The following is a 20592-nucleotide window of genomic DNA, read 5'->3' as shown; positions in this document are numbered from 1 at the left end:
ATGTTGGGGGTACGCACAGTACATACGTGATGTTGGGGGTACGCACAGTACATACGCGATGTTGGGGTACGCACTGTACATACACAACGCACGGGGTGTATGCCTGTACGACTCATACCCCTGTACGACTCGCACCCCGGGAACAACTTTTCCCGGGATACAAGTCGTACAAAGTTCGCTTCGTAGCGGGTAATGGCATTCCTTGTGTACGGGATGTTTTCAGTACAAATCGTAAATCAGAAAGCTGGTCCAGAGATCGTACTAGTATGGTTGGACTGCATTTTTACAATTTGTACGGAAAAGTGTCCGGGTCCGTCTGGTACAACTTTTCCCGATCCGATTTGTAAGGATCGGGCCGATCCGTACAAATCGGATCGGGAAAAGTTGTATTTTTCCCGTACGAATCGTACTTCACGGGTCAGACTGGACTTGTACGATCTCTATGGAATAATTTACCGATACGAGTCGGACGGGGAAAAAAATACAGGATCGGAATCGGCCCCTAAATGCTTACTGGTGATTGCTGATCAACGTTTAGGCTAGATTACTGATAATAAAACGAATTGATATATACAGGCATAAACACTGACCGAATTTCTAAACAATGACTGTAAAAACCCTAAAGGTAATCCATATCAGCGATGCAGTCCCTGTTCACGTTTTACAAGTTATCACTTTGTCTACCATTCCCTAAGGGCATTTGCTTTTTTCAGATGTGTTTCTGTATTTTGTCTCATTCAGTATTGGACTTTTGCATGGTACATGCTGTAAACTAAGATGACAAAAGGTGTCTGTGTGAGTTCAGGTTGTGTTCATGACAGTGTCCAATTGAGAACTCTGTACTTGAGGCTGAAGGTAGCACAAGTTACTCCCAGTGTCTGTCAATGGGTCATAAAGGTGTTCAGATTCCCCACAATTCTTGGCCTATGCCAAGCACACAATGCAACTGTCACATAGGTGCCAATTGTAATAACCATTCTATATGAAAGAGCATGAAGGATGTGTACACAGCTATGGAAATATTGACAGTGCCAAAAGAAAACTAAGTGATGTGTTTATAGGTGATGACAAAGAGAAAGTGATAATGGGTGTGTGTGTGTGTGTATGTGTGTGTGTGTTAGAGTGTGCGTGTTTGTGTGTGTGCATGTGTGCGTGTGTGTGTGTGTGTTTGTGGTGAAGGGAAGGAAGTACATGCAGAAGGACAGAGTGAAAACATAGTGATGAAGTGGAAGATGATGTTAAATATATACAGCTTGGGGATTTGAGAAATATGTCCAGAGAAAAAGGGAGTAATTGTCTAAAAGGAAAAAGTGGTGTAAAGGAGAGATTAATATATTTGGAAGATGACTACCCTTCCCATAGATTAACAATTAACTCATAGTTTTTGAATAGCAAAAAAATAGTAAACTTGCACAAAAGTGTAAGTTTACTTTTGTGAATCAGGCCCACTGGCTAGGTCTTTTAAAAAAGGATTCATAATTACACTTCTTTGGCCATGCCCCATTTAAAACTCTGGACTTACCAAACGTTTCTGAAAAAACTTTTGCAGTTGTTTTCCTTCCTTGATAAACACACTGATGACATCCTTTTCAGTTGAATATGAGCACTTTCTTGTAGTCATCAGAAACGCTCTCAAGCACTCCATGCAAGCTCTGTGGTGAACAGTCTTTACAAAGCCCTGCAAAACACCAACAATTAGTTACATTATGTTGATGAGGTCCCCTGAAACGGAAAATAAATCTTAGCATGAATTAATTCCTTTTGCAACATTCCAGATGAATGCAACTCGAATAAGAGTGTATAGTTCGTATTATTTTTACTAAAGTCCTACACCACCACAGTAGTATCCTACTTCCTATACTAATGTTTTTGCAGATGGGCCTAAATTTCCAACTCCCTATTAGTAAAAGTGGAAAGAGGGCACAGATATATTTGTACTAATTGAAAATAAACATTTCTTGAATAGAGCCACTTCAGAATCATTTAAAAGTACATGAAGTAGTTAGTACTAGATTAGTGCTCATTAGTGTAAATTGTTCATGGTATGGTATAGTATGGTATTGTTTGTGTTGTGTTCTGTTATGTTGCCAGAGATTTCCTTCTCTGGGTTCTCTTGTTTCCCATATTGGATGGCATTTTATACTGATAACATTTTAATTTGGATTTTTTTTTCAATAAAGCAACAAATTTTCTTTTCCACTAATAAATGAAAATCAAGCAAAATGAATACATCTATGCAGACAGGTGACATACAATGACATTTTAAAGTTCAAATTCTAGACATGTCTTCAGTACTCAATCATTTAAACAATTGTTAAAGATATGAAACAAAACTAAATAAAGATTAATTCCTGTCTTAATGATTTATTAGACAGATTTCAGTTGTAAATCAAATTAAGAAAAGACATCCTGAAAATTCTAAAGAATAAGACTGACAATGATAGACGTAGTAGGAATGATGGTAATTGTGGAGTTGGATGATAGCAGACCGAAAATATACATGGCAATATACTTTTAATTTGTTCTTTCATTCATTTTCAATTTGTGCTCCTGGCCTGAGTTCATCCGTAAATTCTGAAAAGGGGACACTGATAGGGTTGTTGGTTAGTATCTTCATTGTTTTGTACAAAGACTTTTGCCTGCTGTTTCAGGCCAGTGTGCTTTCCATTTAGATGGAGAAATTGTTCTGCTCACAGGACTGCCTCATTAAACTCTGGCTCCTCTCATAATTGTTTGCCACTCTACCCCATTGGTAATAGGCAATAACTTTGGCAATCTTTCCAAACTCCTAACACACCTATCTTGGCTGCCCCTCAAATCTAGAATCACAAAGTTCTTTATCTTACATATAAAGCCAATCGCCTCCAAAAGCCATCCAAGTTTCCAGCAAAACTCACCATCACATGAGGAGCATGATCAACAAGTAAAGCTAAACCCCAAAGGAAACTTAACCAAAAATGGTGACCCAGTCATTTCCAGATATTGCCCCATACTGTGGAACTGTCCGCCAGAAAACATTAGATGCTGTTGTTCACGCCTCACTTTGCATAATGTGTTTAAGAAGTACTTGCTCAAAGAATAATTTTTCAAAGACCTGATCTAATGATGTAAGCTTGTTACTTTTGAAGACTGTTTTTTGGTGATATTCCCTCTATTTACCTCATATCACTCTGTGTACTTCTTAGGTGGGTATCGAACAAGAATCACTGCGGCAGTCTTCCTAACTTGTGGCTCCCACTTCCTAGCTGTCTGGTTTAGTCATATTAAATATGGTAACAAGTACAGAGTCCCACTATTCACTGGTTAGTTGAGTTCTATAAATTATTTAATAAATACATTCTTGACACTATTTCTCAATGCTATTTCTGCAAATGGTGCCCTGTCCAAATGGGGCCAGTTCTACGTATCTCAGACACAATCCACTGCACATGTATACTCTACCGTGATTAGGAGGTGCAGCTTCTCAATTTTCTGTGCTTTTCTTGGAGTGTCAAAGATTCAAAAGTTAGCACAATTGATCACAATGTTTTGGGGTCTTTTGTCAAAAGCTGAAAAGGCTCTACCAATCATTAGCGTGTACTGATGGAATACAAGCAATATCGACCCAAAATTGGTACAGGGAAATTGGGGGGGGTGAGATCTCTGACTCCAGATAGGATTTTTCACCTAATTCCGACAATTAGAAACTTTGTCCCCAGCATGGGGAATAACTACACAGATACAGGAATACCAGTTAACTTTCTAGGTATTTATTCTCTGAGTCCATGGAAAATCCACTGACATTTTCTCCCCGCTGAGACCAGGAGGAAAATGTCAGTGGGAGGGTTGGCTGGAGTCAATGTTTGGTGGTACAGGGGCAAGGTCAGGGTGGGGTTAGGCCCGAGCCTGACTTGGTAATTGTGGTATGTTTTCCCTGTAGGGCAGATGCTGCACTGTGCTTCTGTCCTCAGTCCAACTACTGTAGCGGTTTCGACAGTGTAAGCAAGACATAGATCGCTAGCGTTCTAGTTCGGATGAGATCTCCCTAGTAGTTTGGGCTGGACTATTCCTACTGAAGCAGGACCAAGGATGATTAGCATATGGCTGACTACTATTGTAGGTGTGTAAAACATTATGAACTGACATATGGCCCAGGAAATTTACAGGGGCCAGGACTGATACAAGCATACTGCCAACCACTTTTTTGCTTTCATCAGAGAACTGGTATAGGCCTAGGTTCTTCTTTTTCCACCATCCAATCACTTTATTCATAATGAGATTGTGTTGTATATGAAGACAGGTGGTTCTTATAAGTGTATTTTAAAGTTGGCATTTGCAGTAGCTTGGCAATGAGTTATTCAATGTTTGCACTGCTAAAGAGATGCTTTGGAACCAGACAATGTGAGAGAGGATATGTACCTAGAAGAGATCATTCCAAGCTTTAGTTCTAGGGAGACAGGGCATATGTGTGGTAAGAAAATAAATGGCACTGAAGGTTGCACATTATTAATGAGGTAGTTTGAAGCAATGATAAAGAGATCTGTTTTGGCTTCAAAGATGCCCAGACAGTTATGAGCGTGGCCAGGAAAGACGGCCAACAGAATGTGCCTGATCAATCTTGTGCAATCCTGCCTTGAATAGCCGTTGCTAGCAACATCAACCCATGGCATTGCTTCTACATGCCCGGCAATTGCCGTTGAGAGGTGTTTCGCTGCCTCACACCCGCTCCTGTTGCACAGGGAATGGAGTGTGCCTGGGGCCCTGCCAAATGAGTTGGCTGGGGCCTGGTGGTGCTACCGCCCCCCCCTCCTCCCCGCTGTGGCCTGTCAGGGGACGCCGGCAGCTGCTCCTGGTGGGACTAATTGTGACTCAATCCGACATCAAACACGGGCCCTGTACACGACCGGAGAGGCCGTCAATAACATCCTGCCTATTCTCAGGGATCCTGGGGTCTGGGTGCGGGCCCCGATAGAGGCTGAGGCAGTCTCCCTGCCAGCGGCTCTCCCCCTCAAGCAACGCTAGCCCCCCCCATCCATGGCATTGAGAGCGGGGTGCCTGGAGGGGTGGAGACTGGTGGTCCAGAGTGGGGACCCACCCAGCTGGCTCTTGAATGCTCTGTGGCCTGGTACCCGGGTTCCTGGTGCCATGTTGGGGCCTCTGCCCGTGCAGGGCCCAGATGAGGCCTGTAATCTGTTGAAGGTGCTGTGGAGAAACCAGTGAGGCCCTGGATTGGCGCTCTGCCTTATTGTGTTGGGGGATCTCAGCAGCGGCAGTGAGAGGAATGGATCAACACTTGACTGCTCACCAGATAACCGCAGGGCTTATATCGGATCCCCATGGTCCCGGAGGTGGATCACCTGGGCTGGTGCTGTGGGTCCTCTTGGAGGAGTGGGACCTATTGGACAGCGCCCACAAATGGGTGGTCTCCCCTCAGGGTGACAAGAGTGGGGGTTCTCCTGGGGTCTACAAGGTTTAGGCCCGACCTAGGGTTCCCTTAGGATGGTGAGGGGGGCTGGCTGCCTGCTTGCCTGGGGGCTCTGGGGCAACTAGCGGCATCCACAGAGGGGGAGGCAGCAGAGAGGGGTACTGCTCTCCCAACCTCTTCTGAAAGCCCGATCATTCCCTGTGGAGATGGGGGCAGTCACAATTCTGAAACTGAAGCCCGGGGCTGGTGCTTGGACTGTTGCCGCTACTCAGCTCGACAGGTTGCCATCACAGCATTCACCTCAACTTGTGACTGGCCGCAGTACTATTGCTGATCTTGGCGAAGACCCCTTGAAAGCAATTATCCTGTCTTGTGCTCTGCTTGCCCTAAGCCAGTATCATGTCTTCGCAACACCTTTCTGCTAGAGACTTACTTGAGGTGGTCTGTGCCACACGCTTTGTTGGCGTACCTACAGGTGTATTTTGCTCTTCCTCGGCCACATCATGGGGACAGACAGACCTCAGTGGCACCAACAGGGAAATACAATCACAGTGTATACAACCCCATATCAGCCCACCCATAGAATCACTCACAAGGAGAACTCGGGAGACCCCGTAGCATTCGCCTGAGGGACAAGAGGAGCCACATTGAGTGGCTCTCATCGAGGCTATACAGGGCGCTACAGTGGTGCTTGAGGCCCAATAGAGAGAGTCTCCATTGAGGTGAAATTGCTGTGCACTGGTAAAGGGGCAGACAATGTGGATAATGCGGAAACCAATATAACATCACTGCAAGCAGAGGTGCGTCAGCTTAAACAATAGGTCTCCCAACCCTCTGTTGTCTCTAACACCTTGGAAAATCGAGTGGAAGACGCTGAGAGCCGATCACTTTGGAATGAAGTGTGCCCGTTGGGCTTCCCTGAGAGGGTGGAGGGCCAGTCGACAGAAAGATTCTTGGAAACCCTGTGAGGCACACACTGCACCCTAGGGACTTGTCTGACTTTGGCATTGAAAGGGCGCACAGGGTGCTGGTGCCCGTCCCTCCGTCGGGCACTCTGCTGAGGGCTCTTATTGCTAAAATCCTGGATTACATAGATAGAGACGCGATATTGAGAGCAGCCAGAAGAACGCCCACACTGCAATTTGAAAATCTAAATATTGCAGTCTATTCTAACTACACTCAGAAAGTGCAGGAGTGGTGTAAATCCTTCCTGGAGGTGAAGAAGAGGTTACGTGTGGTGGACATTAAGTATATGCTCCTCTACCCTGCAAAGCTACGTGTCATAGCGACAGGGAAATCACATTTCTTTGAGTGTCCCAAGAACGTTTGGTCCTTGTTAGACATGTTGGACATGATTCATGTGCGCACCTTGAGTGAAGCAGACCCCTTCCATACCCGCACTAGGTGGTGTGGGGGTAGACGTGCTAAGTATTAGGGAAGAGGTCCTCCGGCAGCACAGAGCATGGCACACATTATGATCAGAGACGATGAAACCATAGATTCTGCTGCTGCTGAGCCTTCATTAGTGTCTGAGTCACTGGTAACTGACAATCCCCAAGATGGAGGGGCCTCGGACACACCTTCCCAATGTAGTGACATTTTCACTGGTACTGTGACTCATTAACTGGGGGTGGTCCACTGTTACCGCTGCCGCTTGGGTTTTGGATGTGAGAGAGTGCTCGCCCTCATCACTACTGCAGGGTAAATGGTGTGGTTCTAGCACTACTACTAGTACTGAATGATTAGATGCTGCAAATTAACCGCCTACTCCTGCGGTATTGATCGTCTCTTATGAGTCATTGGCGGTTCTGCGGTGGATGCGCTGAGCCTATGTTTTTTTGTGATCTTATTACACAAATATGCTATGCAAAGAGGTCTGTGTATTCTGCTTCAAAGGAGGGTTTCAAATCTAGAGTTGATACTTGTTGGTGTCCTGGGAAGGTTGGGTTGCGATGGTGTACGTCCTAACACATCAAATCTTTTCAACTCATATGATAATGTGGTTCATTTATACTCGCCTGGGATGGGATTGGTAATGTGTTTTATTATGTTGACCCACAGGTCGTTGTCATCTTGTCACAGGGAGGGAGGCCTCAATCTCCACGCGCACCTCAAATAATAACGAGTAGGTCCGGAACATGTAAGCTCATCTTCTGGAATGTGCGGGGACTGGGCACTTACAAGAAACGCTATAGGGTTCTCCCCTTTTTTAAGAGACACACTGCTGATATTGCCTGATCGCAGGAAAGGCACCTCTCAGAGGCTGAGAATAGTAAGTTGGCCTGGAAATGGAGGGGACAAATCCAATATGCTAACTATTCGACTTTTGCTAGGGGAGTCCTTATCTGGATAGCACCGGGTGTTCCTTTTGCCCTTTCGTACATGGAGGTGGATGTTGAGGGTCCTTAACTTCTGATACAAGGCAGACTGGATGAAGTGAACATAGTCATTGTTAATACCTATGTGCCCAACATTGATAATGGGCAATTTTATCCAAAAGTACAGGTACTTTCGCCGGAGCTGGATTGTCGGGTTGTCTGGGCTGGTGATTGTAATTGCATCTTGGACGGGGAGCTTGATAGACACCCCCAATGACACAACACTAAGCATAGGAGGACTTCTTCACTCCAAGAGATCATTGCCCACCTGGTGTTATGTGACATATGGAGGAACACCCACACCGCTACTATTTGCCGACACATAATACGTTCAGCCAATTGGATTGGATCTTTTTGTCGGTGTCACTGGGGGTGGTGGTCCTTATAGTGGCCCATCTGTCCTAACACTTGACTAATCACACCCCTGTGCGCTGTGAGATCAGATGGGGGAGCAGTGCTTGGTCACCTTTGATCTGAAGGCTCCTCCCCAAGATTCTCCAAGATAAAGAGGGCAAGGAGACGCTGGCAGAGGGGCTGTCGGATAATTTTGAGACTAATTCATCCTCTACATGTCACAGGTTTACTGAATGGGAGGCTGAAGGCTGTGATACGGGGGTGCTGCGTTGGAATCACCTATAGGGTTAGGCGCACTCTCCAGGCTGAGTGCACTTACAACAGCTTCCTCCAGATGATATAGCGGGTAGGCGGAGGGAGTTAGTGGCCTAGCGGCAGGTAGCAAACATGCGAGAACGATTGGATAAATTCACCATAAAATCTTACAGCCAACTTCTCCATAGGGAGAGGGACAGCTCTGGAAGGTTATTAGATTGGATCCTATGGTAGGAAACTCCCCGCTCCCCCCATACTTCATCTTCAATCCCCCCAGGGCCGGGGTGTATTCACGCACGGGGGGAATAGTGGAGGTTTTCAAATCTCATTTGGAGCAGGTGTACCACAGCCCTCATCCTCCTGACCCAGAGCACATATCTGCATCTTTGGCCTCCTTAATGCTCCCCCAGCTGGGGGAGGCCACTGTCCTGGATCTCGAAGCGGATCTCACACTAGAATAGGTTTGGGTAGTGCTTCGGCAATTGCCCAGAGGGACAGCTCGGGAAAGTGAAGGCTTCCCTGCAGAGGTTTAATACGCCTTCGCCCCCTCTCGTACTCAACAGCTATTGGAGTATTTTTTGGAGGCAAGAGACACTAGTGTACTCTCCCGCACATACATAACACGTGTGCTCTTGCATAAAATGTGTCCTAATAAGCCAGCCAGATACCGATACAAGAGCCCTGCAGCTTATTTTTTACATTTGGCATGGACTTGCCCGCCTTGGTGGCTGGGGTGAGGGCGGTGGAGCTGTTCCCCAGTTCTGCGGAGCCCACCATTTGCCTGTTGGGTTACAGCCATCGGACGAAAGGCCGGAAAATGGCGTTTGTTTTGCAATTGTTACTGATGCTGGCTAAGTGCCATGTGGCAATCGACTGGATGAGTCATGGGTGGTCCCAGTTTGGAGCACTGGGTGGCTGATGCAGCTGAGTGGGCGATGGCGTAAGAGGTGTGGCTGAAACAGTGTTAGCATAATGATGTGGTGGGGGACCATCTTTAGGTCTGGTGGCAGCTCCTTGCTGATTTTCTGGACCCTGCTGGCTTCCGGCGGAAGTCCTCTACTGATGAGGAAGACTCCGCAGACTCCGTTGATGCTTGAATGTTCTGCATGAAATAACCTGCCGTACTGGGAGTAATGGATTCAAAAGGGCTCCACTTTTGGAATTTTAACCTGTGCTTTGCTGTCTCCAAACAAGCAATGGAGCTGGGTTGAAGAGAGTATCAATGCGCATGACGATTTGGCCAGCCTGAGATGGCTGGTCAAACGATCATGTGCATTTATAACAGTGCATACCACTCCCGTGGGTGCCCATTATCCCCCTGGCCCCGTCCCCAAGAGGCCCGTACTTTTTTTAAAAATAATAAACACAGGGTTATTATCGTTTTTGGGGGGGTTTGCACTGCTGGTGGGGGGGGGCGATGCTCCTCCGCCATACTGGAGCAGCTGCCCGTCTGGCGTGCCGTCCATCCTCTACAGCCCAAGGATGCCAAGTTTGGCTTCTTCTAACCCAAAAGCAAACCATCCGGTCTTCTGATGTACAACTTCGGGGTTATCACCATGGTGTGATCTAACACCAAAAGATTAGTTAATGGCCCCTAGTAACTTAGCTTTTTCTATGCCTCTCTAAGCAATTGGTAATGTCCACGCATTAGGGCTGTCCAGTCCTCATCTGTATACTCTATTTGCAAGTGGACCACCATATTGTCAACGGTTTGGAAATGGGCGTTGAGTAGCTAGCAGTGGTGAGGATCTTGTATAGGCCTAAGACTGTGCTCTTGAAGGCCCCACACCTATGCAGGTAGTTGAGCATGGAGGAGTGTTGGAGCAGCATGGGATGGGGATTTAGGTTCTCCTGGTCCCAGTGCTACAGTCTCAGGAAATCCTAAAAGAGGGTCGGAGAAAAATGGAATTCATCCCCAGCTTCCACAAATGTTTTCAATCTGCCCTTTATAAAAAACTGCTCTAGTCTGTAGTCCTCTGGCACGGAATCTATACGAAGAGGGTTCGACCCCCCCTCCTATTTTAATACAGTCACTGTCCCATAAGGGGGCACCTTTGTGCAGGTGACTGTGTTCCCCCAGTTTAGCAAATCCTCTGACAAGGGTGTAGCAGAGCCTAATTTGTAAAAATGTAACTGCCACTGACCAAAGTATTTCTCAGGTGGCCACCATAGTTGGCACTACCTGCTGTCCATTCCAAGAATACCTAATGTCAACCATCACACATCGAAAGTGTGACATTTTGGACTATTCCAAGTCGCCTCAAGAATGGCCTGAATCCGCTGGTTTCATTATTTTGTAAAAGTTTATATATAGATGAGATCTGCTCTTAAATAGACAGGCAGCTCCACCATATGATGGACTGTCATAAATAAGTGCTGGTGTTTTATAATAAGTGCTATTGCCAAGCACCGACTAACACCCGGACAAATTAAGCACTAAAGGAGTACCATCATTTTAGTAAACTGTCAAAGCTAATGATTTCCATGCAAATCAAATTTAGCATTGTGTTTACACACCAGGTGATTTAACTAAATGAGCATGGTATCCATTCATATGGTACTGGGCTCATTTGTTTACATGTATGAAACAGCAAGAGCATAGTGGTGGAAGTATCAGAGACTAATTTCTTGCATAATTTACCCTACTTTATGTTCTTTCAAGTTCAGAGAAGAAGTCAATGTGCTCTAGTACCACAGGTCCTTTCGTGACTTGTTCCAGGTAACTGGGGACTTGATTAGCCATGAAACCCTTTTAGCCTACATAGGTGAGCTTATGAATGTATGGCTATTCTGTAACATCCTGCCACCGTTGTAGGGCTTCCATTTTGTTCACTTCTTCACAGATTTTCACTTTTTCCACGGCGGCTTACCCACCTTCACCTTTTAGCTGATTCTGCCTACATGTGTAGGCTCTGGAACTCTGCCACCCCCCAAAATATTTCCAAGGTAAATGTATGCCCTTCAGTCAGAGGAAGATGTTAAAAAAGAGACACACAGCTCTGCTCTGAGCCACAGCACATGCTCATTATACAGCCCCTGGTTCTAGACTCATCAGTGCCTTTTGGCAAAGCCCAATATAAAGCTTTATAATTCTCCATAACCATGCCACCTGCACATGTAAGTTCTTCTGAATCAACTACTGAACTCAGAATGCCACATTTGAAAGGCTGCTTCAAACCTTGACTTGACTCCTTTAAGCATATCATCCCCTCTTAAGCTTTGAAATGACCCTTCAGCTAGTCACTTCTTTATCTCTTTACCTGTGATTGATATCCATGGTACCACTTTTTCTGGCGGGACATATAAATGAACCTACTTAAAAATGTCCCCCGAAGAATTGATCATAGGATTAAATAAAGAGCATTTTCGAGTTTGGAAGATATCTGACCGCTAGTACCGCTAACTTTAGAACTTGGACAATTATAGCCCTAATCAATGACTATCATCATCCTGTTGGTGCATGCCCCTTCACCCCCTGGTATTCTAAAGATGTGGCTGCCTTTAAAAATAAAGGTAAACCTTTAGTACAGAACTGGTGGCCCCATTATAAGAGTTCTTCTAAGGATATTTGCCTTGCTGCTTTAGGATCTTGCATGAATGCCTAAGAAAGGCTTGCTGAAATGTCTATACTACATGCATTATTAATGCCAGTAATGACTCAAGAGAGATTTTAGACATGTTCATAAACTTCACTCCCTCTACCTGTGCAGCTTCTATCTCCCCTACCGAAGAGCTTGTCATTTGTGCTCTTATTTCTTCAACAGTACAACTGAGTGTTTTGATGCCACATTGACTGTTCCCAATCCCTTGTTGTTTATATCGACCTCTGGAAGGACACCACCTCCAACTCTAAAACCCTGCTTACAAACTTTATTAATTTATGACCCTTTCATAATCATAACGCCTTCCATTACATAGGGCCCCCATTCAATCCTTGTCCTGGTTCGGATAAAGTTGCATCTGTCTCCACACACCTCCGCTCACCATGCCACCCCAGCTTGGACCCAGCCAATATGCAAATCTGTCTTGAACCTGTTGCCCATGGGAACCGTCCAGCCCAAACTCTTAGGCCAGGTCCTCCCTGTACCAGATACAAGCATCCTAGGACCAGTTTGGGGGTATCACTCCTCATAAGCCAGGCTGGCTAAGATCCAGTGGCGCAGTGATGTAGGTCCTGTGCTCACTGTGCCACTGGATTCAAGCTAGCCTGGCTGATGAGGAGTGATACCCGAAACTGGTCCCAGGATGCTTGTTTCTGGTCCAGGGAGGACCTGGCCTGGCAGTTCAGGCTGGATTGTTCCACTGAGAAGCAGGGTCAAGACTGATTTGCATGTGGCTGGGTTCAAACTGGGGTGGTATGATGAACAAAAGAACAATGCTTTAAACCCAGATCTGTAACTGGGGCTGAATGTTTGATTTGTTCAGCATTCCGTCCATCATTTGTTCTTTTTGCTTATGAAACAGCAGGCACTTAAAATCTTCTGGAGCCTACTCGTGTGGGAAACCTTGAGTATTCTCCTAAGGAAAAATCTGGAGATGAAGGAAGTACAGAGAGAAAAAGAGTGAGGGGGCTCTCTTTGTTGGTTCTCTGTGGGCAGCCACCATCCTTCATCTTGTGTTTACTATTATAAACTAAAAAGATATTCCCCTTCATCTAAGGGAAGGCAAATGTGATCCATTCTGATGTTTTGTTTCTTTATCGTAACTGCAGAAGTCATGAACATAAGACTTAAGGTTTTCAAACAATGCTCCACGTTATTGGACTTATTTTACATGGGGAGGCCTGTAGATATTACTCCTGGGTGAAGCTACTGTGCCTCAACTTTTAAAAGTACCATCAGCAGCTGAATACTGTGCCAGAACAAAAGACAATGGGCTGGCACGGACAGGGGGTGGAGAGCAAATTAAGGGAAATTAATAGTTTCCCCAAAGAGAGCACCAGATCTTAGGTTTGTAGTGGTTCCATAAGAATAGGAGCCCTGAACAGATTCCAAAAGGTAAAAGTACAGGTGAATCTCCTGTCCAAAGGAAAAAATCTTGGGAAAGGAATAGTTGCATCAAAGTCAGATCTTTTATTCTTCAGTGACTTTCTAAAATGGTTGTTTAAGTTCATATGGCCTTTTTTGAAGGACTGCAGTGCATTTCTGCCATTGTATACCTGAATGCGCGGTTCCACCTTAGTGATGAAAAAGAAACATGTTGCTGCCTTCTAGCTGCAGACACTAATGCTCATGGGAACCGTATACAATTACACGCAGGTTTAGGGTGTCTACCTACTCTTTTCACAGGGTGGATGCTGCCTATCCTGCCAAGGAGTTGGGCCCCACTGAAATATGCTGAACTCATCCCAATTCGGGGAGTCAGAGCGTTTTACATTACATGTACACATTATACACTGACAATAAATGTACAGGATGTGTAAAATAAGACAGAAAAGGTTCCAAGGTGTAGGATTCACATGACCTTCATAGCGCACTGTGCTATATTGGAAGGATTACAATTTATGAACTGCAAGTAACAAAACGATCTCTGTGTTTAAAGCGGTACCCACTTACCTATCTGCCTAAAATAAAAGGCTGTCATGTGCATGTTACATGATGTGCATGTACGAGACACATTAACCCTATTTGCTACTTTGATTCAAAACTGGGACTAGCCAAAATAGATCTCTTTACCAAATATGTTACCCTTCAAAGTTTTCTTAACATTATTACTATTCCCAGAGATTTACTGGGCACACACAGATCTCTGCAGCAGGTGCATTTAAACCCATATTTTAAAATGCAGACTTTGCAACCAATTAGGCAGAACAGATGTACTGCCATGTTCCCCCTTGTTGCCTAGCTCTTTGTGGCTGAGATTTAAAAAAAAACAAATGTATAAGTTGAGTCCCATACTTTGCATCAGGGTTGCGTCACGTTTTTGGCACAAACCTGAAGCAAAATTTCATTTGTTAGGTCTAGTAATGTGCTCAAATGTAGTCATGATAGACCACATATGGGTTATGTTTTAGGATCTAATCCCATTTGTGTTATGTCACTTCCTGTAAGGTCATGGGTTGTGAAGCGTCTACCTATGATGTCACTTCCTGTGATGCCATGATGTCCCTTGCATACGGCTTAAATTGGTTAGTTTCCCTACTTCTGTTTTTTTTAGGATTTGTGCACTGGTACTAAGAGACACATGTTCAAAACAGAGTAAAACCATGTCAACATTATACATCTCTAAAGAAGGTATCATTACAGTAGTAGAAATGGTACGGAAATACTGTATCTTATATCCTTAGTTAATTTTAATAAGTTACACAAGTTTTTGGCTGATATTTATTTTTTAGCATCCCTAGTAAAAACAAGCTGTTTATGGCTATGCCCCACGTTACCTCACAGTGAGTCATGTCAAGGACATTTAAGTTCTCCTCCAGGTATGTTCTAAGCCAACGAAAGTCCGTGCAGTTTTCTGAAAAATGACTCTTCAGTATTTCAAACCAAGAAAAAGAATTAGAACAAGGATTATCACGGTGTTTGAAGGAACTGCTAAAATGCATTCACATGTGCCGTTCAATCAGCCTCTTTGGAAGTCCATTGCTATGTTATTTTGTGCAATACATTTATTTAACATGTTTATATAGCACCACTATATCCAAATCATGTATCAGTGCACTACACAATGTAATAACAAGGTTGAAACTATAATAAGGGCCCAATAAGTGTAAGAACCACACTTTTCCAGCCAACATCAGCATCCAGCAAGGGAAGTGAGGGCGAATGAAAGCAAGGAGGAGAGATGGTGTGGTGGTAGGGGTGATGAGAAGGTGTAGGGCTATGTATTGCCTGAATAAGGCATCTTTAGGTTTCTTTCCTGAACTGGAGAAGATCCTCTCAGTGTCTGAGGTCTTGTTGTAAAGGGTTCCACAGGTAGGGAGCTGCGGAAGAGCATTGGGGCCCACCTTGATGAGAGCTGATTTTCTTCGTTTGAAGCCGAAAATTGTTTTTTTCCCTGCTTAGATGTTTCTTACCTTATGGGTTTTTAACAGGGAGCACATATAAGCATGCTTTTTGAAGAGCTTTCAGTGTGACACAGGCCATGTAACTCTTGCTGAAAGAGGAAGCTAAAGGAGGCTCTTTCAGCATGAGTTGATATAATGAAAATGTTATTTCATGGTAGAAACAGTACCAGTGAGGTAGGGAGATCAATTAGGGTGGCAGTGACAATACCAATACATCGTATTTCGGGCTCCTGGTTTTACGCTATTTATTTTGTTGACATTTCCGTCCTTATTTATCCATATTTATTATTTGCTAATTTAAAATGTATTTATCTGTATTTATTCTGTGATTAGTGTAAACAAGTAGCAGAAATAGGTATATTTCCACATTTATTTAACAAATACAAGTATACTCACGTCTCAATATCCAGGGGGGTTCTAGAAATTTCCAGTACAATGCAATTATCTGAAAATATTGATTTTGTAGAACAGCTCAAAATATGTCCCTCTACAGTTATTTAAACTTCATAAGTAAATCTCTTTTTTTTTAACTGCCCCTTCCTATCAATCTGCACAGTCACTGACCAGCCACCCATTATTGACAGTAGTGAGAATTGCCCAAAAGAAGAACTGCTTTCTGTATTTTTCCAAATTTAAAAATAAATACAGACACGAAATAGATGGTTTTCTGTCTGTATTTATATATAAAAATCAGTAAAAACTGAAAAGTAGGAGCCTTAATCATAATGTTATATTATGTTGTTTTAGTGGGTTTTGTTTAGCGCACATTCTGTCATGGACATGGCCTTGTAGCACTATTGGCTGCTCAGAGTAAATATGTAGAAAGCAGAAGGGCATAGGTTATTTGGTCGCTGAGTAGTTGCAGGCCCCTTAGTCCTACCCAGGTGAAGGGCGCTCATTCATTCGTTTTTATATCTGCTACTCAGAGGTTTGACTCAAATTTTACAAGACGATCGCCAGATTTTGCTGAGACCCCATCACTTGCAATATGTCAGTGGGCACAGCTTACAGAAGTGTCAGTGTACAGTACTGTGTATATGGGCCTCGGCAGCATAAGACAAGCACTGACAAATTGAATAGGTTTGGCTCGCATATAGCGTGCCGGATGCTGTCCATCAGTTGAGCTCTGGGTGATGTATAGTATAGGGATATAGGGTTGTGTGCATTTTGGGAGCCTGGTGTGATGTGCAACAGGGTTGATGCACAGTGATGCACAATAGGGGGGCATGTCGTATTGCAGTATCTGGACAGGGAATAAGGTCAAAGATGTCTTGCTTTTTTCCATTCCACCTCAGCAGAATGCAAAAGAAGAAATGTGGAGCTAAGATAAAGTGCTCCAGTCTTACATTTTCGACGTCATCGAGGGATATTTTACCTTTATTTTGACTGCATTTGATTTTCTTGCATAGAGGTGTAAGAAGCTATTTGTGGGTGTTTGTTATGAAAAAAGTGACCTGTTTTGTACAAGTATCCTTGTGCACAGAAAACGTCATGAGCATACATATACATCTTACGCACAACACACATCCACGCCATAATTTCGGGGTCTGCTCAGCAAATATTTGAAATGCTTTACTAGAAAGTCTTTGGTCTACAATCAACTATGGGTCCTTCAAGCAGACTTTGAGATCTGCTTTTTTTTTTTTTTTTTTTTTTTTTTTTTTTAAGTTTGAGTTTATTGAAGAAATAAAGAAGGGAAGGAGAAGGGAGGGGAACGGGGTATAATCATCATGATAAACATATACAAAAAATAAGCAATTCAATAGAAACTCTCATTAAAAGCAATTATAACAAGCATGAAGCTTACATGAACAGAGCCTACGTATAGGAATGAAAAATACCATATAGTATAGTAGAACGTGATATCATAACAAAAAAGGCATTAAAGAAAGAAGAAAATCATGGTGGCTTACGCACCTCAACTGTGTTAGGATCTGGAGAGGCGTGCACCGGAGCAAAGGAGGAGAGATAGGATTTTTTTTTTTTTTTTTTTTTTTAAAGTAAGTTAATGAAAGTCCCTCTCTCGCCCTGACTACATCCTGCTATTGGAGTTCAGCGGAAATAATCCTCTGGTGAACAAGAGCTTTATAAATCAATTCAACATGACCTAACCCGCACGTCCTTTTCGCTGAAAGAGGTGTGACAAACTTCAACCTGTCCTGGATTTTTGTCGAGCCTCATTGACAAGCTGTGGTAACTATAGTGTTATCATTATTACAGTTAAAGCAAAACGGCGGGTACCAGAATGCAAGTTCCTGTAACATCAAAGCCTGAGCCACCCGAAGGCAGGGTCGGACTGTCCTATAGAGCAAACAGGAAATGCCATATGGGCTGATCTGACAGATCACTAGGTTGGCCGATTTTTGGCAGTTTGTGGGCCTGTTTTATGGCCACTGTTGATTTCCCTAATATTGCCACAAACATTTCCTGCATTAAACACAAATGCATGCAGTTCCCACATACACTGCAAAATACCCATACTGTGTGTCTTTGCCATCTTAACAGTGGCCTAATTTGAAACTGTGGACACTTTTTTAGCTATCTAGTTTTCTACTGGAGGCCACTTTTATTTTAGTGCCCCAGACGATTTTTGTGTCCCAAGGCACTCCTGCCTGCAGGTGTCCCACATGCCAAGGGTCACTTTCCATTTATGCACACTTACAGAACTCGATTTTATTTATGTATGAGAATCTGAGTTATTCTCAGGGGCGTAGCTATCAAGAGTGCAGCAGGTGAAGTGGCACCGAGGCCCAGGAGTCCTAGAGGCTCGACACACTCAAATGATAGCTGTATTTTATATGGTGGCTAGTAAATGCTAGGCGGGGGACCATTATACATTGCTTGCACCAGGGCCCATTGCACCATTACTACACCACTGTCACTACTGTCCCGATAGAATGCCATGACATTGGGAGATCAGTGAAGATATCAAATCAGTAGCAATAAAGTCTAATTTCCTGGGGGGTTTCACTGAATAACAGATACATATTTTAAAAGTCAATCGAGGATTATATTCATTCCTCTCTCAATACCTTAATTACTGGGAGACAAGTTGACAGTAAATGCTGAGCGCCCTGGACTTCTATTTTCTGTATCCCCGCATTCAATATGTTCTCCATCTCTTCGGTGGGAGTATTTCTTTCGGCTAAGTTATGTTTTGTGGTTCTATAAAAGGAAGATTACAGAAATTATATGCTGAAAATGAAGAATGGTAATAATATATCAGCAAACTGAAATGACATTTTGCATTGCTGAATTTTTCAATTGCGTTTTACAACTATGGCTTTGGCTAGACCTCCAAGCATGGGGAGTGTGGTGTAACACATTTTCAAGTGGCATGTAACATCCAAGCCAGAGTTGGTGAATATCTTGTAAAAGCCCCCATATTTTCAATAGTAGAGGGTGCACTAATATTCAATTTTTAAATCAACTAAACCAAGAGGTGGATTTGCTTCATTCTCCTTACCTAGCTCAGGATGTGGTTAATGACTGGGTAGGCTTTATAATGGTTGATGTTCAAAGCAAACAGATAATTGCATGTTTATAGCTATACCTTGACAAGGTGGTAACATTTTAGGGTTGGAGGTAAACATTCTCCTGAACAGAAGATATCATCTTTTTATTGTCTGTGAAGTTGAGTAATATGAATCTTATTGTGGATACCAAATATGTTAAAGTAAAAGGAGCGAGAAAAGGCATCCACCGTGGTGTGCAATAGAAAGAGTCAGGCTGTCCCACCTTCTCTCACCCCAATCCTCAAAGCAAACAGGGTTTTAGATGTGCCTGCTGCCTTATGAGGCCGTTAGTTTTTGTGTTCCAGGTGAGGTAGGGCAGTTCCTCTCTGTTCTCATGTGAACTCACTGACAACTCATTGGATCTCATTCCTCTTAGGTTTTCTACAACAAATCCCCCAGAAGAGGCATCTCAGGAGTCACAGGGTGGTGAGGCTTCAAGGGAGTATAACCAGCTTTTAAGGATGGGGGTTCAACCAGATCTCAGCTAACATCTGGTTGACAACACATCAGCATTGATAGGCAAGAATGTGATAGCTCTAAAAGCGATCCAGTACAACACTTACTTAGTGGGAATTGGTAACGCAACTGAGGATAATGAACTCCATGCCTGGGACTTTCTGCTTCCGGCATTATATTGTTGGTTTCTCTTCCTAAATTCTCAAAGGTGCAATTTTGTCTCATCCCTGCCACAAACACGTTTTGAAAATTCATTTCCATGTTGGTATTTTTCTGTCTTGGAATTATTTATACAATTTTTGTTTTCCTGGAATGTATCGGTGTATCTTTGCAACTTCGCAAAGTTGCACATTTTGTAGACTTTACATGGCTTTATAAGCAGTGAAAAGAGTTTAAAACTAAAAATTGTATTGTAGAAGAGTTTTCTTCTTAAATGTTTTTAAGGACAATTCTACTACAAAACCCTTTGCAAGAAAACCCACTAAATAAAAGTAGGTTTTGAAGAGTACCCCTGCAAAAATCAATTTGTGCTTTTCCCCTTTAATTATAAAAAATGTTGCGAGCTTTATGAAGCTTATAAAATAAAATAAAGAGTACAAAAGAAAATAAAAGTGAAGTTGGTCAACATCAAGCATCTCTTGTTTGCCGACACGCTATTTACCCCTGAGGCGGAAGCCGGGGGTCTGCTCCTTAACTTTTTAAAAAATTGTATTCTTTGCACTGTTTTGTTTGACTTTTTAATCGCAATTGTTGTCCTACCTGCTGCTTCTGCTTCGCGCACTGCTGGGGGAAGGTCAACCTCCCGGCATCGTCACCTCTCACGTGACTCGGGGCCACGCCCCTTTTGATTAGCCACACCCCCTCCTCTTCCCCTCTACTATGCTCATTGCGCGGAAGCGCAGCGGACGAGCGCAGCGGGCACTTCCTCGGCACGCCGAAGACACGCCAAAGACTAGCCCGTCTGTGCCCGTCCGGGCCCGGACGGGCATAGGGCATACCACTCTGCTTAACACGTCTAGCCCCCGGGCCCCTTTACACAGGTATTCGCGGGACACACTGCTTGCATTACGCACGGCCAGACACCCCAGCTGTTGCTATTATTGGACTGAGGGTTCTACATTTAGACATTGTCGTGTCTGTCGCCCGCATAACACCCGTAAGGATCCTGACCCATTAACTATGGCTCTGCTTAATTGCAGATCACTGCCTTGTCATGCTACGGAG

The 20592-nt window shown here is 43.8% G+C and overlaps 1 protein-coding gene across 1 annotated transcript in view; it reads right to left on the bottom strand.

The window, feature by feature from the left end:
• LOC146798941 (exocyst complex component 3-like) overlaps positions 1-20592 on the bottom strand; it is a 243595-nt gene that overhangs the window by 40070 nt on the left and 182933 nt on the right. The window contains exons 7-9 of the mRNA XM_085626310.1: positions 18430-18562; positions 14771-14860; positions 1523-1678 (exon numbers count right to left, since the gene is read on the bottom strand). Of these exons, the coding sequence (XP_085482436.1) occupies positions 1523-1678; positions 14771-14860; positions 18430-18562 (379 nt within the window). The remainder of the gene's footprint in view (positions 1-1522; positions 1679-14770; positions 14861-18429; positions 18563-20592) is intronic.

The sequence above is a fragment of the Triturus cristatus genome, chromosome 9, assembly GCF_964204655.1.
Source record: "Triturus cristatus chromosome 9, aTriCri1.1, whole genome shotgun sequence".
NCBI classification, from domain to species: Eukaryota; Metazoa; Chordata; class Amphibia; order Caudata; family Salamandridae; genus Triturus; species Triturus cristatus.
The sequence above is the reverse complement of the archived record's forward strand: the minus strand, read 5'-3'. Positions and strand labels throughout refer to the sequence as shown.